Here is a 23,305-nt window from a genome sequence, read left to right on the forward strand (position 1 = left end):
AGGGTATTCACCAATCAACTTGTTCTTCCAATTGGTTGAAAATGGGGGACGAGTATGATACACATATATGGAATTCAAACCAGGAAATTGACTACTTGCCAAGTATTATATATTCAAACCTTTTAAGATGAGACATGCAATTATATTTTTACAACTATTCATTAGTAAATACTTCAATTTTAAATGTTTTTTTTTAATCTCTTGCTGTTTGGCATCTGGATATCTAGCTATGATATATAGTGTTGCCTCCATTGCTGCGCATGCACTTGGGATAAGACCATGAATTTATTCCGCATGAAATTAAATCGGATGGTGGACATGAGAAATCTTGCTTAACTGATTTAATTTCCACCAAATGTTTTTCAATTTCAATGGCTTTATCCGATTTAATTTCCACCAAGAGAGGGGGGCAGGGGGAGAAAAACTTTCATGGCACGAGGAGGCAAGGGTAAGTCTTCCACGTAAGTATCCCTATGCAATTAAAAAGGGACACGTGTCATCATTTTAAGACTAAAAAATTACTTTTTTTTTTCCACCTATGATGCCCCTCCGTCGTGTCCTCCTCCTCTGCAACTCAAATCCCTCCCATTCTCTCTCTTCTCAGCAGCTCTCTCTCATCTCTCCCTCTCTTCCCTTGCAACTCAAATCAATCTCTCATTCTCTCTCATCTCTTTCTTTCTTATCTCACCGGCTCTCTATTTCTCATCTCTCCTTCCATTTATCTCTCTTATTGCCGGCAACAAAGGAGGCTGGCAAGTGTTGAAGTGAGTCTCCTAATTAATCAAGGAGATTTATTTCCTTGATTAATTAAGGGATTTACTTTCCTATTTATAGATTTATTTCATTGATTAATTAAGGGATTTACTTTCCTATTTTTATATAGTTGTCAAATCATTGTATAATTAGGAGATACTTTCCTAATTCTTTATTGGATCTAATTCCTTGTAAAGCACTCATGTAAACTCTTATATATACCTCCTTATGGAGAAGAATAAATATGAACCTAACATATTCAAAACCCACATTCATATTTTAGCATGGTATCAGAGCAATCGATCCTCGGTTGTCTCTAAATTCTCATATCAAAATTTCTCCTCCCCTCCTCTTCAAGGGGGGGAGGGGGAGTGAAAACGGATATGTTTATCTTTATCATGGAGATTTTGCCTCTTTCTTGACTCCGACATACCCTTCTCTTCATGGGGAGAAGAGAATTGAAGAGAAGTTTCTATGTTCTTAAGCCGTGTTCACAGGGTTTCTGTGTTCTTAGCCGTGTTCACAGGTTTTTGTGTTCTTTAAACTCCTCATATCAAATTTCTCATATTTTTTCTCAAATCCAAATCCTCGTATCGAATTTTCTTGAACCACAAACCTTGAATCAAATCCCTCATCTTGTATTCCTTATATTTCCAGATCTAAATCCTCGTATCGAATTTTCTTGAACCACAAACCCTGAATCAAATCCCTCATCTCGTATTCCTCATATTTCCATATCTAAATCCTCGTATCGAATTTTTTTTGAAACACAAACCCTGAATCGAATTCCTCGTATCGAATCCCTTGTATCGAATCCCTCGTATCGAATTCCTCGTATCAAATTCCTCATATTTTCATATTCAGATTCAGATCTTCATACCCACATCCTCATATACTCTTATCCCGAAACCCTAAACACATCTTTTTTTCTCTTATTTTTAAATCCTTCCGCTGCCATGGATATCGTATCCAAATCCAAATCCGAATCCGAATCCAAATCCCAACCTTCCAACCTGAATCCGAATCCAAATCCAAATCTGAATCCGAATCCGAATCCCAACCTTCCAACCTGAATCCGAATTCGAATCCGAATCCGAATTTGAATCCCAACCTTCCAACCTGAATCTGAATCCAAATCCAAATCCTACATCAAATTCATATATCAAATTCCTTAAATTAAATTCCTAAATCAAACGGTCGGTCGCCAGTGGAAAGCGACCGGCCCCCCCGTAGTTCTCCGAACATGGAAAATCTGCTTCAAAACTACCAATCGCCAGTGGAAAGCGATTGGTAGTCAGAGAAGCTGTTTCAAACTGACCGGTCGCCAAAATCCAGCGACCGGTCACCAGAGGAAAACGATCAGTTTTCTCCACGCTGTCAAAATCAGGAGGATGAAATTGAACCGTCTTATGAGATTTTGCCCGCTTCAGCTCCAGTACCACATCACCCATTAAGATGAATCACAAGTTGTGTGAAGACATTGAACAAGAACCAACCAATAAGGAACAATATCAAACGTCTTGTTGGAAGGTTGATATACCTGGCACACACAAGACCAGATAGTGCATATGCTGTGAGTGTGGTTAGTCAGTTTATGCATTCACCCATATTTTCATATGAATGCTGTTGATCGAATCTTAAGATACTTAAAGTCAGCCCTTGGAAAGGTTTTAATGTTCTCAAAACATGAAGGGCTTCAAGCCAAAAAAGTCAATGGAGTTGCATTGTGACAACAAGTCAGCCATTGATATTGCTCATAATCCAGTTCAACATGATCGAACCAAACATGTTGAGGTGGATAGACATTTTATCAAAGAAAAAAAATTGAGAAGAAGATCATCCGCCTACCATTCATAAAATCAGAAGATCAACTGGCAGATATCTTAACCAAAGCTGTTTGTGGCAGGGTATTTCATGACTCACTTACCAAGTTGGGCATTTGTGACGTATATGCACCAACTTGAGGAGGAGTGTTGAAGTGAGTCTCCTAATTAATCAAGGAGATTTATTTCCTTGATTAATTAAGGGATTTACTTTCCTATTTTTATATAGTTGTCAAATCATTGTATAATTAGGAGATACTTTCCTAATTCTTGACTGGATCTAATTCCTTGTAAAGCACTCATGTAAATTCTTATATATACCTCCTTATGGAGAAAAATAAATAAGAACCTAACATATTCAAAACCCACATTCATATTTTTAGCAGCAAAGTCGCGGGTCTGTAGATATGATATTAGCTACCTCATATTCTGAAGGTCGGCAAAGTCACCAAGCTCTACTGTTGCCTGCACGAAGAGAGAGAAACAGAGGGAGAGATGAGAGGGAGAGAGAGAGAGCTAGTAAGAAGACGATTCCGACGACGATGTAGGAGGTGGAGAAACGATGCTAACGACGATGCGGATGACGGAGGATGGGCTGCCGACGTTAAAGACTGTGCCGTGAATTGTGGTGGGGGAACGGAGGTCGTAACTGGAAAGAGAAAAATACTTGTAACCAAAAATAATAATATTATTTTTAGTCTTAAAGTGGATGACAAGTGTTCCTTTTTAATTAGATGTGGATACTTACGTGGAAGGCTTACCCTGGCATCCCCATGCTAGGGAGGTTTTTCTCAGGGATGTGAACACGCACGATTAATAAAAGGGTAATTTTCGGGTCAATTCGCTATTGATCCGTTTATAAACGGGTGAGTTTCGGATCAATCCGCCAACCCAATTAAATACCTGTTTAACCCATTTATTAAATGGGTCGTGTCAACTCGTTTACCACCTGCCAACCATCTCTCAGTTTCTCTCTTAGTCTCACCATCTCATCTCTCAGTCTCCATCTCTCCCTCCCTCTCAGGTTATTTCTTTGTTTTTGTGATTAACAATATCAAATCAGATTTATTGATTGCCTTTTTGTTTCAGTTGTACTATATATATATATATATTTTTGCTTTGATTAACATAAAATTATTATATATTATGTCTTATGGTTTGAATTGCAGAAAATTCCACTTTAGCACCCAACTTGGAAGAATTGACTGAGGATATTAGTCGGATGGACATAAATCCCTCCCAATCTGCTGAGTGCTCTAATACCATCATTAACAATGGTGGCTGAATATTTGAGTTGGGAATGTGATGTTGTATTTTATGTTGTAATTTAATCAAAGTTTTTTTGTTTATGTTTGATTTGGATTTTAGAGTGACTTTGAAGTTTTTAATTTTATTGTCATTTTGGAATATTTGATTTGGCAGAATATTTGAGCTAGTTGTTAGAATTTAAATTTGAAGCAAGCAGGTTATTAAACATGTCATTAAACAGGTAGGTTACCTGTTTATGACCTAACCCAAGCAAGTTAGTAAACAGGTTATTAAACAGGTAGGTTACATGTTTATGACCTAACCCAACCTGTTTATTAAATGGGTTACATGGGTCGTGTCGTGTCAACCCGTTTATAAACAGGTTGGGTTTGGGTTTGCATTTCCTGACACGATTAATAAACGAGTCGTGTATGGGTTGGGGTTTCTTGACATGTTTAAAAGTTTGACACTACACGACCCATTGCCAGCCCTATGTGAGAGTGCGGCAGGGCTATGGTTTGTTTGGGATAGAAAGAGGGTTCAATTAGCTCTTGATCTAGTGACATTTATATTTCCTATATTGAATAGGTTTAAACGGATTTATAAAACCCAAAGTTATAATCTCAACCCTTTGGGACAAGACAAGACGGGATTTGACTCAATTCCAATTTTATTTGTGACATGTTTATTACTTTGTAATCGAAATCAAAGTAAGGAGTTGGATCATGATTATGGATTACTCTTGTGTTTACTTCACATAAATGAATGAAAATGCAAGTGGTGGCTCACACAAAATCCAAAAATCAACTCCTGATTTTTGAGGAATTTGACTCTTGGGGTGGGATGAGATCCCGAGTCTCTGCATTTATAGCCAGTGCACTCACCCGCATTTCGCTAAATCTGGAGTGTTGTAATAATCTAATCCCTTAGAACATGACACATCATCAAGTTTTTTTTCTTCTTCTCTAAATAGACATTAAGTTTAGAGCGTGTTTCTTTTCTCTCTTTTTTTTTCTACTACGTAATCTTCTTTTCTCTAGGGTTCGATGAAAAATTGTCCATGGTTAAACGAATATTTAAATCCAAATGAAATGGAAAAACTCAAAAATTCTTGAATAGATAATTTCTTAGAAGTAAAAATAAAGACAGATCCATTGAAATATGATTATGAGGGGAATAGAAATTACTTTCCCGATAAAATAAAATAAAAAGATTATGAGAGGAAGGAAATGACGACAAAAAAGCCTTTTTGTGAAGCCAGAAAACGCATGAAACACTAAAGAAAAGCAAAAAACTATTTTAACTTAGTTGGGTTTGAAGATTAATACAACCATGAACAGAGAGAAAGAAGGAAATGACCAAAACACAAAAAAGAAAAAAGAAACTTAATGTAAACTAAGGAGACATGAGCGTGAAGAAACAAAGAGAACTCCAACCTAACAGCAATAGTTAACGTATGTTATGTCTGTTTAGAGAAGAAAGAAAAACTTGATGATGTGTCATATTTTAAGTTGTTAGATTATTGCAATTGCTTATATTTAGAGAAATGCGGGTAAATGCACCGTCCTTAAATGTAGAGGTTTGGGATTCGGGTGGGATGTGATATTCTAATTTTTGGAGAACTAATCCATTAGGAATTCATATTTTTTAGCCATTATATCCTCACACATTTTTTTAAAATTTCAAATTTTCCATCCAATTTAACTCGGATTCTTGCAAAATAATTTATGGGAATTTAGAACAAGGGCATTTTGTAATCAAATAGATTTCAATTCCAATTTATGGGAATTTAGTAAACATGCTCTTAGGCCTTCTCCAACCCATTTTGTCCTAAATCTAAATTTCCCCCCTCCAAAACCCCTCCAAAAAGTAACTATTTGGGTTTTGCTCAGACTCAAACCGTTTTTTACCCCAACATTTCAGACTCAAATTTGAAGTCTGCAACTTTATTAAATTTTTTAAGAATGGTTTGAGTCTAATTTTTTTTTTTTCATGGATAACTTTTCTTCATTTTATCTTTTTAAATAACTTCATAATTTAATTTTTTGAACAATTTGACCTAAAAAAAATTGAAATTTCACAAATATAATATTATTTGAGAAATGGGTGGGTATTTATAGAGTTTGGAGTGAGTTTTGGGGTTGGATTTCAATTAGATTAATTTAAAATATTATTTTGATAGTTGGATTTAAATTTCAGCCATTGGGTTTTTTTTTCCTGTTAAAATAGTTTGGATTTAATATGGATCGTTGGATTTGGGTTATTGTTGGAATAAAAATAATAATAAATAGGCGCGACACATGGCCCCCATTGATTCCTCCTTGCACATGGGATGCGTCACCCTTGAGTGGGCTCTACCAAAAAAAATTTCAGTCCATGCAATAGTTGGACTAGTATTTGGCCACAAGTTTGGGTTTTTCCAAATTTTGGCCCCTTACTTTTTTTGGGTTGGGAAAGGAATTGGGCTATAATTTGGGATTATTTGGGTTTGGCCTCATGGGTTGGAGATGACTTTTGGCCTTCTCCAACCCATTTGATTATAAACCCAAATTTCCCCCTTAAAAAAGTAACTATTTGGGTTTTGCTTGGGCTTAAACCGTTTTTTCCCCCAACTCTTCCGACTTAATTTTTAAGTAAGCAACTTTATTAAATTGATTCAGAATAGTTTAAGTCGAATGTTTTTTTAATGGATAACTTTTCTTCATTTAATCTTTTTAAATAACTTCAAAATTTAATTTTTTGAACAATTTGACCTAAAAAATTGAAATTCCACAAATATAATTTTATTCCAAAAGAAAACACACAATATTTATAGGAATAAACTAATAACCACCATAGGGGGGGCTTGGATAATAGTCCCATGAGTTGTCTAATAGTCCCATGAGTTGTCTTCAGGATTAACGGCAAAGTGTTGACCCTGTGCATGTTCTTGCATAATTTCATCTTGTTTATCCCCCCAAAATACTTCTTCTTCTTGGAGTAAATTTGGACACGTCCATGGCCATTATTTTTTGTTCTTGGGCTTCCTTATCTTGTTGCTTTTGATAGGCATAAACATCAGCTTGATCATGGACACACTTGTCCAATATGTTGAGCTTTCGTCTCTTATCCTCCTTGAGAGCAATGTCTTGCTCATTCTAAGTACTTATCCCATGTTTGTTGAGAAGGGTCAGCCATCTTCCCTTTTTTTTTTTGCAGCATTTTGTTTATCTCGCCCTTTAGGCCTTGGACTAGGCACGGATGGCTGTGGACTAGGTATGGTGACATCATCTGCGTCGTTATCTAAATTCACCATACTTGCACTAGCCTCTGATGAACGTTGTGTGGGAGGCTCATTTATATCGTTCCACTTTGGGAAATTTTTTAAGATTCCCAAGCATGGTACATCTTGAAATGCCTATTTAGAGGCTTATTATCATTAAGAAATATTATTTTCGCATACGTGTCCTACGCAGGAGTGAAAACAAAAAATAAGTTTGGAGTTGAATAAAAGAAATTTAAAGCTTTAATAAGAATGGGTACTTACCACAAAAGAGAACATTGTTGGTTGATAGTTTTGAGCTGAGAAGCAATGGCTTGGTATGTTCGTCGCTCAGGTCCATTGATGCCCGGATCATTTTCCATAAAATTTTGATATACATGCTGCCAAAATGTGTTGCTTGCTTGATTGGTGCCAATAGCCCCATCTTCACTAACGGAAACCCACCATTTGCACACGACCTCATCTTCGTATGGCCTCCAATTCACGCCTTTTTGAGATTTTGTGGACATCTTCGACAAAAATGAAAGGAGATTGATGAAATTGACAAAGGAAAAATAAATTGAGAAATAGACAAAAATGTTTTTGGTAGATGATCAATGCATAATTATATATCATTTTGTACCCTTCTAATTTATGATTTGGTTATGTTTTTGAGTTAAACTTGTGTTTTTAATCTTTTTTGTGTTTGTCATTCAGTTAATTGAGTTTTAGGTAGCAATGGTGGCTTTGGATACGAAAAGATGTAAAATGGTGCAAAAACGTGCAAACTGAGTTAGCAATTTGTTTCGGCCTTAACTCTTTCCTCCAACCTTGGATTGGCCCAAATGACATGTGGTTGGAAAGATGACATTTTGAACTTCAAGATGGATCGCTCAAAGTCATCAATTGCTTAAGGGAAGCCCAATTCGTGAGCCCATGAAGTTGCTAGTCATGCTGACTAAAGGATGGGCTGATTGTTGCTTAGTCATGATGAGTTATGCATGAGTTATGGTTTCTGATGGGATTTGTTGGTGAAGTGCAACAACCAAATAAGAAAAGAAACTGATTTTCTATTGCGTTGGTGTGTTAGGTAAGGTTGGTGAAGTGGGTGTTGTAAGTGGAAGCCATACTCAATTCAGATTTATCACTTCCTTCTCCCTATAAATACCGCTTCCATTCCACAAGAATAAACAACATCCTGGGATTCACTCCCATAAATCACTCCATCCTCCACACTCCCATCATTTCTCAAACACATTCAGAAATCACCCTCAAACACTCCCACAACCCCAAACACTCCAGCAATTAGACTTGTCAAACGGGTCGTGTTTGCGGGTTTCGGGTCTTGTTCGTGTTAACCCGTTAAGTTAACGGGTTGACACGTCACGACCCGTTAAGTTAACGGGTGAAAAATATTAGACCTGAACACGACCCGTTACAATTCGCGAATCACACGACAAGACCCATTAAGAATTGAAAAACTATATAAATAAATAAACTGGAAAAAAAATAGCAAGAGAACACTCCTGCGCAACTAGAGCATAGCTCTGGGCAATTTCATTCTCATGATGTGGAAAAATCAAGGAGCTAAATTCAATACATAAATATATATATAAAAAAAATTAGAAATTCCCCAATACAACAAGTTAACTATAAAACCCTAACATTCAAACGAATGTCAAACAAAATCCCCTTAACTAAGCTTCATATGGGTCGTCGATGATGTTAATATCTTCCTTGGGAAAGAGATTGATGGCTCTAATAAGCTCTTGCAAATGTATGGAGGCAAAGCTAGACATGGCGAGGGAGAGTTCATGATTCATATCTGGACATGGTTGGATTCCTTTTCCTTCTTCTTCCTTTTTCTTCTTTCTTTTCCTTCTGCCACCGAAACAAAACTGAAGAAACTAGCCTTTGTCTAGCATAAAAGGCTGGTGTAGAGGATGAAGTTTCAGTTTTTTTTTGTTTTTTTTGTCAATGAAGGTTCAGTGTTATACTTGTATGCTTTTGCACACATTAATATTATATTAACTTACCAACCACTAGATGCGTGTAAATCAGAAAGGAATTCGACAACATCAAAACAATTGCATACAACCAAGTGGATAAAGGGGGTTTCTTTGAAAATGTGTTGGTAGGGGTTCGAATTTTCCTGGATTCAAATATTTTCACTTTTTTAAAAATGAGAAGCTCGTGTAAAATTACAAAAATACCCCTCCCCCTTAACGGGTTATTGGGTGATTTGCGAATGGTATTGAGACTACCCGTTAGCTTAACGGGTGGCTAACGGGTTAACCCGTTATCAAACCGACCTGATAACTCAGACCTGAATACTGAATTTTTTATGCGAATTAGTGTCGTGTTAACAGGTCGTGTACAATATTGCTAGGTCTACCAGCAATCAACCCAACACTCTAAACAGCCCCAAATCACCAAACATGTCCCAGCAAGTCTATCTGCCATTCCCTACGAATTTCTCATTTCTCAGCCATCACCACTCACCCAAAGTCATCCCAAATCACCTCGTTAACCTTCATACATCCTTCTAGACGTGGAGAAGCTCTTGGATAAACATTAGGCGTGGAGAAGCATTGGACACCACAAGAACTTTAGAAAAAGGTTTTTCTACTCTTATTGTATTCATTATGTTTTCTCAATCCCGTTCATATTATTGTCATTATGAGTAGCTAAATCCATAACTATGGCTTCGATGGAACCTAACATGAATATTCTGGGTTTATAAATTTCAAGTTTCAAGTTTGATTCATGTTCTTATTCATTACGCCTACCTGCCTATATGCTAATTGGAATGCCTAGCTATCATTCAGATTTGTATATCTTGGTTGGAATTAAGAGTAGACACCATATGCTTTAATTCGAATTGAACTATGAATAGAAAGAGTATGTATGAACATTTGACAACATGGATTAGATACATGCTTGGTTGTTTAAAACATTCTTCTATGCTTAATGGATTTCTAATGCTTAATTTAGGTTCGACAACAAGGATCTAATTAGGGAATTAGAAATACAAGGTTAGGACCAGATACCATGGCTTAATTATACTTTAGCTAGAATCAATCTTTGAATTTGAATTAGACTTGTCACTTGAATCCTTATAACCTAGAATTGGATTGTTATGGTGAATTGAATGCTCTAGTCTCCAAATCTGTTTTCCAACCCTTAAGACCACTTTTTGGTACACTCGTTTACTTACTTTCGTTTGCAATTTCATTTTGTTCATTTGTTTTCACAATCACAAGCACTCTCACTTCAAATTCCAATTTCATTTTTCTTCATTTGTTACCAAACTCAATCTCACTTTAAAATCTGTTTTAGACTTAACTTCTTGTTTCTAGAATTGGGTAATCTAAGTACATAATTAATCTGAACTTCTCAGTCCTCGTTCTTGTCTTGCTATACTACTAATTGGCCCGTACAATTGCGAGTTAATACAACAGTAGATTATTTGAGAAATTGGGGTATTTATAGAGTTTGGAGTGAGTTTTGGGGTTGGATCTCATTTAAATTAATTAAAATTATTATTTTAACCATTGGATTTAAATTTCAGTCGTTGGATTTTTTTTTTATGGTTAAAATAGGTTGGATTTAATATGGACCGCTGATTTGGGTTACTGTTGGAATTATAAAAAAAAAAGAGTCGTTTGAATTGTGCCGTTAGATTCCAATGGCAAAACCACCATGCTACGACACCCCTTTGCAGCACAGCAACCGCAACCCCCAATTTTTTCCTCCTTGCATGTGGGCTACTTCTGGCTCAGTGAGCTGCACGAAAAAAAAAATCCAATCCATGCAATAGATGGAATGGTATTCCGCCCCACTTTTGGGTTTTCTTAAATTTTAGCCCCATACTTTTCTTGAGTTGAAGAGGAATTGGGCTAAAATTTATGATTTTTTGGGTTTGGCCTGCTAAGTTAGAGATGGCCTTTTAGGTATCAAATATCATTCTTACCCCGATTTCAGATAATTTTGTAAACAACTTCAATGGAAACCCGGACTCTAAATCCCCACAATCAAATTCCTCATCAATTCAATTCTTCCTCACACGATTATAGATTAGTAAACATGTCATTGATCTACCAAATTACAGTCAGTAGGTGTGAGTTTAACCCAAAATTTATTTGGGCTATAAAAGATAAGGGTGTTAGCTAGACTTGTGGACGATAAAACTATGTCCCGAAGCATAGCCCAAAGTTTGGGCGGTCAAAGCCCAAAGCATCTTTGCTATATATAACATGCTTTCCAAATTCCAATGGGTCTGGAACTACAAAGCCAACTACGATAATTGCAACGTTGTCAACAACAAACTCGAGCTCTAGTTTGAATAAAACCTGTAGCTTTCTTCTGCTCTCAAGTCTCGAAGTCCCTCCCTCCAGGCTCGAGCCCTCATCTCTTTTCATTTCCTGGGATCTTTTTATAAGATCTGCAACTTGGGTTTTGAAGTCCCAGAGCCTCTGCGAAAAGCAAAGCTCTTAACTTTCAGCTTCAACATTCTTCACAAAACTCAGCCCCTGCACTTTACTTTCATTTCTAGGGCTCTTATAAGATCTTCTTCGCCATTCTTGCGCATGGACTATGATATCTCCGACAGCAGCGGTGAGAAAAGTCTGAACCTTTACAATTATCTCGAATCTGGGTCACGTATCTCAAGGGATTTCGGTTAGTGGGTTAGGGTTTAATTTGGGTAATTGTGTGATGAGTTTTGTTCCAGGCCTGCAGAATGAAGAGTGGGTTTTTTGCAAATTAGGGTTTTGGGTGTTCTTGGGTTTTATGCGAATTAGGGAGATTGAATATATAATTGTGTGACTTTGAAGTGTTAAATCTCTGGATTTTGTTTTTGGGAATTTGGGTTCATGCGAGTTACTTGGGCTTCACCTCTTAAAGTGATTCTTTGAGTACAAGTTTAGCCCTCACATTTGATTTTTTCCCTAATATATCGATCATTATGTATAGAGTGGAAGAAACCAAAGATGGCATATAGAATGATTCTTATTTCAATTAATTTTATGAAATTCACTGATTTTTAAAACAAGACATAAATTTGCATAAACTTTGATATGTGTACGTTCATAAGATGCATGGATATTAAGGATGCAAGTGTTATCTTGAAATCCCCATCTGTCTACTATATTTATGTGTATGAGATAGTTTGAAAAATTGTTGTGACTTTTTTCATACAAATAAACTTGCCAAAACTATGTACCAAAAGAGTTAGCAAATTCAGCCTTATTTTTTTTAATAGCATTTCTAGCCATAGAAGGGGAATTTGTGAACTTCATATAATTTTGTTTTGCTCAGGTTGATACTCCATCACAGATTCAGCCCAAATTCGTGTTTACAAACTGATTTTCATTGCAAATTGATACATTTCTCAACAATATATATATATGATCTTAATTGTCAGATATATAGATAATAAATAAACATATATTTTTTACTTCTGTTCAGGATAAATATACTTCGCAATCAATAGCTTTAGAAGACCTAACTGCATATGATGCAAAGTTTCATCTAGATGCTCCATGGCATTAGTTGTGGTTATATAATAATACTTATCCTTTCTTCCAAGGTAAAGTTATGGTGACATATTTCTTGTGAGTATCATGTATACCCTTATATGGAATAACTGCAGGTACTGATGATGATCTTCCTCCATCTCATCAAAACAGAATTCCAAGAGGGGCTCACATCACGGCAAAAGAAAGATCTGCAGTAGGTTCTATCTCATTTTCTAGGATGTATACAGACATGGAGGCCCAAATTCATCACCTAGAGCAAGAAGCATACTGTGCAGTCCTGCGTGCTTTTAAAGCTCAGTCTGATGCAATTACTTGGGTATTTACCTTCTCTTTGTTTGCATGTCTCTGTGCTTGTTATCTTGGTGTTGTTTGTGAATCAGCCTTTAATTTGTTGTCATGTGTGTTTATTTCAGGAGAAGGAAAGCTTGATTACCGAACTTAGGAAAGAGCTGAGAGTATCAGATGACGAACACAGAGAACTTCTGACCAAGGTTAATTCTGATGACATCATCAGTAAGATAAGGTTCGCCTCTTCAAAGTTGAACAAATTGTAATACAATGATCACTGCAAAATTGGCAGGGAGTTTAGTATTTCTAGTTTTTAATTGTCACATGTTGGAGCATGTATCAGAGAGTGGAGAAAGGGAGGCGGGCATCAAGCTTCTAGGCTTAGTGCATCTCAGCCTGTCTATGATCTATTACCCAGTCCTACTGTTTCTGCATCGCGAAAGAAACAGAAAACATCTCAATCGGTACCTTCTCTAGCATTCGGTCTCTCGATTGTGGCTTTAATCTTGTATTCCATATTTACAGCCTTTGTATTCAAAAGTATTAAGGAGCTCTTTTGAGCCATAAGGAAAGTAAATTATAAACCTAAACTACTTACTACAGTAGACCTAAATTTTGTTCTCTTTTCTTAGCATGGTCAGCCATTCCCTGGTTTATCCTCAATGAAGTCCATGCAGTACCCGTCGACAGGACCTACTTTGAGTAGACAATTAACTGGCCGCAGCTCTTCTGGTCCCCTTGTTGGAAATGAACCTGTTGAAGCAGCAACATTTGATTCATTAATCGGAAGGAAAGTATGGACCAGATGGCCTGAAGACAACAGCTTCTATGAGGCCGTTATCACTGAATACAACCGCACTGAGGTAGGTATTGAATTTTGCATGAGGTGTTTTTGATTCAGTCCTTTTTTCTGCAACAACATTTGTAAGTTGAATTTCTGTTAAAATGCACATGTCTGAGTGAAAACAAGCTTAAACGGAATTCAGCCGAGTTTATTGGTATTATTACTGGTGTACATGAAGTTTGTTGAAAACTAACTTTGCTAAACGAAATGGAAAGAAAATAAGTTATCTTTGGTTAGGGTTGTCATTTAGCATCTACCTACTGCTCTTACTAGATGTTGATAGGACAGAAGACTCTCTTAGATGATTAATCGACATAAGAGTGCACTTGCTTGAGTATGTACCTTGTAATACAACTCTGGAGAGTTGTTTCATATATTATAGGTTCAGTTGATTTTGAATATAAAATGAGAACATAGAGCATTTCTCTGATGGCATACTAATTAATAAACTTTGAACTGCCCGTTCTGGCATAACTATCTTTTAAACATTATTTTTAGTCATAGCTGTGTGATGCCATTTCTTTTTAGTAAAAATTGATGACTGTCAGTCTTGGTGCCAAATCTTAAGATATTTTTTTTCCCTTTTCTTTTGAACATCATGCAAATTCCTTATAAGATATTTTGAATAATTGAACCAAAGTGTTTTGGACTTTGAATTCAGCAATTATTGTCAATGGTAAAAGATGATGGTATGAATTTAATGTAAAAGATACAGTTGTATAGACTTAACATATTTTTCCACACAAGGCTTAAAGTGCATCAAATATTACACCTCATCTGTCATTTTTGTAGAAGAGTCATGTAATATGGTGTTTGATTACATACAAAATTTCTATCCTCTTATTTGTTGGATGATGTTTGTGTTCATTTTCCTTCTGGACTCTTTCTAGGTTTGAAGGATTCTATCATTATTGGAATTTTCATAAATCCAAGACAGATTTAAATTTGACGTACCCAATCTTAATATAGTTTAGTTTGTGCTCTGATGAAATGTACTAGACAACTAAGGATCCTTTGGCATAACAATAATTTTCCAGAAGAAATAATACACACATCAACTATAAGTTATTTGATTTTTTGATTTGTTTAAGTGACATTTTCTTTCTGATGATCCCTAAGTTTCCATGTTTTATCTGTAGTGATGTTTTTTTGTCAGTTTATCTGTGCCTGCATGCTTCTAAAATGGCACACCCTTCTCTTTCGATGGATTTGATCACTTTTTTATCAATAACCATTCGAAAGTAAATAGGAAAGCCTAATATACTCCTGACGTGTTTAGGATAAACTTAGTTGACCGGAGTAAAATGCGATGACTATGAATGACTCTGTTTAGATTCTCTTACGTGCCAGATTCTTTAGCCATTCAAATCAACTTTTGTTTTTTACAGGGTCGACATGCATTGGTCTATGATATAAATACAGCAAACGAGACATGGGAATGGGTTGATCTCAAGGAGGTTAGTCTATATTTTCTTTATATGTAGTATGAATGCATGTATTCCACTCTAGCATTAACCTGCCAATGCTCTAGTTGTTATTGTTAAGTGTGGAAGCAATCATTGACTAGAACTAGGATCCACAGGGAGAGAGCACAAGAGAAATAGAATTAGACCTTTGATTTCTTCTGCTAGCCCCATCTTTCAGTAATAAGTAGATAAGCAGATGTTGTAGTCAAACATGAACACAAAATATGAAATGTGTAGATAGTGTTGATCTTGGATGGAAACAGCATTATGAGATCTTTAGAATTAAATTATCTTTTTATATTTAATCAAAGAGCTTGGAAATGTTGCTCTCATATATCAAATGTCGCCTATTTCATTCATATTTTTTAAAGGGCTTATGACATGCATGTACATTTATGTTTGTGGCAGCATTGCTGGCCTTGATCATATTGTCAAGTCATATCTGTCTTGTCTTTGGTAAATTGACAAAATTGTATCCCAAGAAATCAAAGAGTGCTGGGACTTGACTGACTCATTACTGATTACAGATCTCTCGTGAGGATATCCGTTGGGAAGGTGAGGATCCGGGCCTATCTCATCGAGGGGGCCATGGCGGTGGGCAAGGAGGACGCAGGGTTAAGAAATCTTTGAACCATGGCGGTGTTACTCCAGGTGCTGGAAGAGGACGAGGACCCATAAAGCCCCAATCAAAAAAAGAAATTCATCCGTCACAAAATGGTGTAGGGAAGAAGATGCCAGATGATCTGGAATTATTAAATACTGATACTCTGGTAAAGGAGGTATGTATGATGAACATGATGAGCCTACGTAACTAGAATTATGTTCATTATTTTCATTTGTCACTTTTAATTTTACTAGGTGGAGAGAGTTTTCAATGCAAATCATCCAGATCCTTTTGAGCTTGAAAAAGCAAGGAAAATGCTGAAAGTAAGATTAACATCCTTTACCCTTTCTCTCTCTTTTCTCCTGGTCTAACATTACAATTTGACATTTATATGCAACAAATGCAGGATCACGAACAGGCCCTTGTTGATGCCATCGCAAGGCTTGCATATGCGTCAGATGGCGAAAGTGGTAATAGATACATGTGTACATAATAATTCTGTGTTATGTTGCTGTCAAAATAAGTTAATTAGCCAATTGTTGTACCATCAGAATTTCTGTTGTGAAAGTTTATTTTATTAGCATATTGAAAATTCCTATTCTTTAGTGGTATCTTTCGATGCCTGTACTTCTGTTGGTGCATAATTCTTTCAATTGATTTTAATTAAAGTAACCATCACACACTGCACTTTTCGACCAAAATGAATAGTTTTGCATAGTGTTTGGCAAGGGACCTTCTGTCGTAATTGGCTAAGCAACTCTCTGGATATCCTCCAGACTCATAACTAAACTGGGTCCTTGAAGATAGATGGTTATCTTTCTTGGCTTATCCTCACAGGGAACTGAGACGCCATATAATGAATAGGACTGTTGAAAAGGGGATTACACAAAATCAAAATGTTGTTTGTTGGTCCCCTTTATTTATTTTTGACAACCTTCCACATTTGACCTGTTTTTTATTTTTAAAATTCTGCTTATTCTTTCTTATTTTTTGCTTAAAAGCAGATGGAGAGCATACGTTTCTGCATGGTCGATCAATGGATGGATAACGACGGAAAAGCAGGCACTGTGGTTGAGGCAACGATGGTCTCTGGATAGTAGCTTCAAAGCTGGCAGTCAAATGAAAGGAAAGGTTGAGTTGGAAAGAACGACAACCACAAAAGTGGTGATGATGTTGATGGCCTAGTTTTTTTCACTTTATCAAATTCTTGGATTTTCATCTGGGTTCGTTTGAGAAATCTCAATTGCCTTTGATGATCACATGCCTGACTTTAGACACATCCACTTGTAAAAACACCTCGATTTAGTGTTTTAGATTTGCCAAGAAGTTGTGTAGAAGAGATTGTTTCTTTCATCAATCATAGTTTCCACCTGAGTGACTTGACTCAAATGTAAAATCTAGCAATGTAAAATTTGGTTGATTTTGGTCCTCTCTTTTGATTTTGTGGACTTGTCCTGCTTCTGCTTCTTCCCCCTAATAATACAGCATTTAAGTTTAGCTTCCACCGACCATTTGTCCTGCAAAGAAAGCAAACAAAATCACATTCCTTGAAAGAAATTACCTAGTATTGGTGCCTATTGCAAAAGCTTTTTGATACTGTCTTATCATAAAATTGCCTTTTTATGTTGTCTCCGACACAAACAGCAGGAATGAGTGACTTGCTCTATCTCATAAAACAGCAGACTGCTGAGCCAGATATCAGGGCACCTACACAAACAATACTAAAGAATGAAGGAAGCAAATTCAATAAAAGTGCTTCCTGATAACTTAAAAACGCTTCTGGTAGCGTTTGACAAAAGAACTTGTAAGTGATTAAGAGTCACAAAAGCACTTGGATTTTTAATAAAATCTTTGACATTCTTCTAATAGGAATAGGAGCACTTCTATAAAAAAAAATTATAAGTGATTATGTTAATGCTTCCTGCATAAGCCTTCCCAAACGAGGCCAAGGAGTTGAAAAAGGCAGCTATCAGAACACCAAATCAAATTTGCATTGAACAGCAAGTGGTGCACACACTGATGAGGAGAAAAATCGATTATTTTTTCCTAAATCCAATGGCCTTGGATCTTCTGATTTCCCCAAAAAAAAAAAAAACCGAGATGAACACAATGATTGGTCTTCTTCTACATATTCCCAAAACAGATCATTCAGAAGAAAAGAGCACATAAACTTTCTGTGGATGGATCAAATCGATCTCGGAATTCACTCTACAACAGAGACAATCCTCCTAGTTTAAGTTCTTCTATGATCAGTGAAAATAAATTTCTTTCCTTCTTGTAAACATGTCTTTCAAAAAAATTCATCTGAGATCTTGTTCTTTTTTGGACTGTGGGAAAGACCAAAGAATACTTACAACCATTGAATCCAATACCACAAGAACTACAATTACCTTAAAAGAATCAAGCAGCTCCAGTTAATCATCGAAGTTTGATCATAATTATGCAACAACCAAAAAAGGAGAGAGAAAAAAAAAGAATCAAAACAAAAACCCAATGATCTTCCATGGACATGGAGTATACAAATGATTAATCTAAAGCATCAAATGCAATCATAAACACATTAATTATGAGAATCTGTCGACACAGAATTGGACATATAAACGGACAGATCATCGGCCAACCTCAACTGAAGAAATTGAATTAAAAAAAACAGAACAATCCCAAATGCAGAGAAACAATAATCAACAAAATGTCAAGGAAAAACCACACCTGAAGAAGGAAATATGAACTGAATCTGATTTTGCAGATGAATTCTGGGAGACCCTTTCGGTTTCAGACAGCAACTACATCGTGAAGGCATTCCTGTGAATCTGCCGACGTACGTTTTTCTCATATCACACGCGATGGCTTTAAAGCCCATTTGAGCTGAAAACGTTAGCTATTTCGTTTTGGTATTCTTTGGGTTGGTTTAAAGATGAAAGGGAATTCCTAATTGTCATGAAAAGAGTGTGTTTGTAACTGGGTAATAATGTTTGAGAGAGAGAGAGAGGAGAGAGAGAGAGAAATTAGATGGGGATGACTTTGTTTTGAAGAAATGCTATCCACTACCATTTTTGAACGATTTTGTGTTGAATTTGCATTTGAATGCCATTTTGACAAGAATACCTAAAACAAAGGTCCCCATTTGTTGACACGAATAGTTATTTTCGAAACAAAAAAATGTGAAATAAAGGTATTTTACATCATGGATATTGAGAGAAGGTAATTGAACACAAAACCTCGATGTATATGGAATTCTAAAAGGATTTTTTATTTAATAACTAATCTTTGTTGTCGTATTGCGTCTCCTAGGCACCCTTGAATAATAATCTTTAGTGAAATTGTAAGTGATGTGAACAGTTGATTATTACTATAATCACTTCAATATAATGAAATATAGAGTTCATCTATTTTTTTTTAATTAAAAATTCTATGATTGCATTATAATTCAGCCTAAAAACCCATTAGCCACAAAAGGCCAATACAAACTAGCCACAAAAGGCCCATTATAATAACGGATCAATCTAAAATCAAAATTAAGACAATCTCGTGCGCATCCACTCACGATCACACATGATCGAAGAAACTTTGGCATAAGCATCCCAACTAAGATTGCAAACTTAGAATAATCAAAAAGAGATAAAGCTTAAAAAACCCAAACCATAACAATACAAATAAAACTCTTACAAAGGAGAGGTGAAAAGCTCTCACAAAGGAGAGGTGAAAAGCTCTCACAAAATGAGAGGTGAAAACTACACAGAGAACCCAAAGAGTCTCTACAACTTATTCCAAACATAAAGAAACCACAAAAAGGATGGTGGTGGAGATCCGACGTTGAAACGCAGGTGGAGATCCGACGCCGAAACACAACCGCCTATGATAATTGGATGAAAATCATAACAAAACGAAGACAAATAGGGAAAACCATTTGTCTTTGAAAATGGGGGAAAATGTGAAGGGAGGAAGAGAATAGGGGAGATGGGAGGAAGAACAATGGCTTCCTCCCCCCTCAAAGTGAAAACGGCTCTACGAGTGTTTTGTTCATCTATTTATTTGAAAGGAGCATTTTTGCTCACTACTTTAACCTGAAGTGTACCATCATCACTTTTCTCAACACTTGACGTGTGTCCATGGGTCTAACCATGGTTCCACAAATACAAACTAAGAAATTAACTATGGTTATCCATGGACACGTGTGAGGTGTTGTTAGAAAGGGTAATAAGGGTACACCTTGAGTTAAAGTGGTGAGCAAAAATATTTCCTTATTTTAATGCCAAAAAAAAAAAAAAACTACATAGTTCCAATTCTAATTTGCTTGATGGGACGACACTTGCAAAAGATCTAAATATGTTTATATTATGACAAGAAGGTCTCTAATCCAAGTTGAACTCTCATTAGAACGCTACAATGCAATTAAGAGTGTTTACAATCATGTTCTTTATTTTTTTAGTTAAAATTTAACTAAAAACACACAATAGCTATTTTAGGAGCTCTTTAGGGCTCGTTTGGGACTGCTTCTCTAGGAAGTACTTCTGCTCATAAGCACTTCTAACAAAAGTGCTTTTATTATAAAAATCTTGAATTTTCATAAAAAAATTAAAGTGCTTCGTGGAAAAGCACTTTGGAGTGCTTCCTAAAGAAACACATAGTAAGTGCTTTTCCAGGAAGCACTTCTATGACCCAGAAGCGCTTCTAAACTTAAAAATATGCATAAGGGAGTGTAGTGGACAAAAGAGGGGTAGGAAAATAAGATCCTAAAAAAATAATATAAAAAATAGTTAGCATTAATTAAAAGTTTAAAATATGCATAAAACAAAGCACCATCAAATTATAGAGAGCCATTAGGAGGAGAAAGACTTCATAAAATGGGGATAACAATATTTTGCTATCTCCGACCAATAATGTTTTGACATGCATGACAACACTTCCACGAGACATAGTATTAATGGTCGAGGATAGCAAAATATCCTCGTTGCAACTAAGTTTTGATGACAATTTCCGATACGACCTGATACATGACTCGGAAAATTAGCGGGTCAACACACATGATTCAATCTTTGGGTCAACTCGACATTGACCCGTCAATAAACGGGTGGATTTCGAGTCAACCTGCCAACCCGCTAAAATACCTATGTAACCTGTTTATTAAACGAGCCAACCCACCAACCCGCTAAAATACATATGTGACCTGCCAACCCATTTTTTTGTTTCTTCTTCATTTTCTTCATTTATTTTAATTCTTATGTTTCTCTTTCTCAGTCTTCAGACATAGCAAAATGTAATCACTATTTTATATATAAATAAAAAGTATAAAATGCAATTACTTTATTAAATTATCAAAATTCAGGATTTTTTTATTTGTTTTTTATTTGCTACCACACTTAACGGGTCAACTCGACACGACCCAAAACCTGCACGGGAAATTAACGGGTCATCCCATACATGACACATTTATTAAACGGGTTGGGTTTGGTTTAAGCATTCTTGATACTTATATAATCCTGACACGACACGAACCCAACACGTCCTATTGCTAGCCCTAATTAGGAGTCATTTCTCTCTCTCCTTAGATTTAGGAGCACTTAGAGGTCTCCCTATTTTAGGAGGAGGATAGGGAGGATGGTTGGAGTTGTATTTTTCCAATTCCTCCAAAAAAAAATTCTAAGGAGGTGGTTTAGGGAGCCCATTGAGGATGCTCTATCATTATAACTTATAGGTTTATTAGCTAAAGTGCCCCCAGAAACTTTGGTCAAATCTCACTTTCCCCAATGAAACTGAAAGTGACTCACATTGCCCCTTTGACCGTGGTTTTGTGGTTCACTTTGCCCATGTCGTTAACTCTGTTCCAAACTACGTCAAAAATGCTGACATGACAGAGGTATTTTCTTCTTTTTGTCCCAACTGACTATTTTCTCGCTAGTGTGAGAGAGTGACATGGCTATTTTCCCACTAGTATAAGAAGGGTATCCCTCCTAGCCCCAATCTCCCCCAGCCTCTTCTTAAATTAATTAGTGTATAGTGATTAAAAACTTTAAGAATTACAATATCATAAATAAAGTATTTTAGTTTTGGGTTTGATGAATGGATTTTGAGTTTTTTTTTTTTTTTTTTGGGTAATATGTCAAGTGGGCCAAATTGGATGGGCCCATATAAATCTATAGAGTAAAAGTCTATTTTGCCCCTTTTAAGTTAAGAGGGCACCATCGCTGTTTGCTGGCCAGACACGCTGTTGTCGGCCGAACCCATATCCGACACCTTTACTTAAATTGATAATTAAAAAAAATATTAAACACCATGCCATTTGTAGGATTTGAACCTCCAACCTCTACTATGAACAAATTATCACTTTTCCAACCAAGCTATACCATACTTTTTGCTAATTTTGGATTTTTATATTACTTATAATTTAATTTTTATTAACTAGTCCCTCAAAAATTGGACAAATCGGTCTAGTCACTGTCTGACAGTGACATGAAATAACTCTTTTGTCAGTGTTGAACAGTGACATTGAACAACTCTCGGGTCACTGTTTGACAGTGTCAGTGACATGAAATAACTCTTATGTCACTATCAGACAGTGACTAGACTGGTTTGTCCAATTTTAGGGAGCCTGGACCATTTTAACATTTTGTCTTGGGTGAATGACATTTTTATCATTTCTAATACACACATGTGTTGTAGTTTCTATTATATAAGTCTAAAAATATAAATATAAGAGTAATCTTTGGTTATATGTTTATTCATATATATGTGTTAAATGGTTTGAAATTGGATTGTATTGCCTTCGAAAATATGGTTGCCTTCGGAAATACTGATGTCTTTGGACATCCCGGTTGCCTTTGGAAATATGGTTGCCTTCAGGGATACCAATGTCTTTGGACATCTTGGATGCCTTCAGAAATATTGATGTCTTTAGACATTCCAGTTGCCTTTGTGAAAAAAAGGTATCTTCGGAAAACTTAGTTGCCTTTAGAAAAGTCTATGCGCATATGACATTGCCCCAGGAGTCTTGAGGACGCCGAAACCGTGTGGTGCTATGGTTTGCGTTCTCAAGTTGAGTATATCTCCATGAGTTCTACTAGGATTTGCGTTCTCAGGTTGAGTATATCTCCCTGAGTTCTGCTAGGATTGTGTTCTCATGTTGACCATTTGTCCCTGAGTTCTGTTAAGATGCGCCACACATGTGGAGTGGACTGTTCCACATGTGTAGTACTTGGAATTGACGGATTATGTTTGGGGTACACTTATGTGGAGAACAGTGCAATACTGATATGTTTTGTACAGTTAACAGGATATTCTTCGCCACCTTGCTCATGTTATCTGCACAGGGTTGGCCATGGTCCCCAGCCACCTGCCCGACTTGTCTACATAGGTGGTTGGCTAGTTTCCCCTTCCCCAGTTGCCTTCGGATTTAATGATATTTTCCATTTACCCCTTGGTGGGTGATTGCAGGACATATGCACTATGCGGACGGTCGTAGGTATGGCTTTCAGGTAAAAATGTTTGGTTACATATGTGT

At 36.3% G+C, this 23,305-nt stretch overlaps 1 protein-coding gene and 1 long non-coding RNA gene across 7 annotated transcripts; one reads left to right on the top strand and one right to left on the bottom strand.

The window, feature by feature from the left end:
• Positions 1 to 11,337: 11,337 nt before the first annotated feature.
• Positions 11,338 to 17,236, top strand: LOC110770744 (protein EMSY-LIKE 1). Of its 6 annotated transcripts, XM_021974958.2 has the most exons (11): positions 11,339 to 11,682; positions 12,535 to 12,655; positions 12,756 to 12,921; positions 13,019 to 13,128; positions 13,237 to 13,357; positions 13,526 to 13,756; positions 15,126 to 15,194; positions 15,731 to 15,982; positions 16,062 to 16,130; positions 16,214 to 16,277; positions 16,809 to 17,236. In XM_021974958.2, exons 3-11 carry the CDS (start codon positions 12,823 to 12,825, stop codon positions 16,853 to 16,855), a joined length of 1,062 nt encoding a protein of 353 aa, XP_021830650.2. In that variant the 5' UTR covers positions 11,339 to 11,682; positions 12,535 to 12,655; positions 12,756 to 12,822; the 3' UTR covers positions 16,856 to 17,236. The 6 variants fall into 6 exon arrangements, with proteins under 6 accessions (XP_021830646.2, XP_021830648.2, XP_021830649.2 ...); XM_021974954.2 differs by lacking the exon at positions 12,535 to 12,655 and having other exon boundaries at positions 11,338 to 11,682; positions 12,719 to 12,921; XM_021974956.2 differs by lacking the exon at positions 12,535 to 12,655 and having other exon boundaries at positions 11,338 to 11,682; positions 12,719 to 12,921; positions 16,214 to 16,274.
• Positions 17,135 to 18,902, bottom strand: LOC110770745 (uncharacterized). Its single transcript, XR_015825599.1, has 3 exons — positions 18,517 to 18,902; positions 17,424 to 17,514; positions 17,135 to 17,324 (listed from the first exon to the last, which is right to left on the bottom strand). It is a non-coding gene; the product is annotated as an uncharacterized LOC110770745 (long non-coding RNA).
• Between the last annotated feature and the right edge of the window lie 4,403 nt (positions 18,903 to 23,305).

Source organism: Prunus avium, chromosome 7 (assembly GCF_965620075.1).
Source record: "Prunus avium chromosome 7, drPruAviu1.hap1.1, whole genome shotgun sequence".
Lineage (NCBI taxonomy): Eukaryota > Viridiplantae > Streptophyta > Magnoliopsida > Rosales > Rosaceae > Prunus > Prunus avium.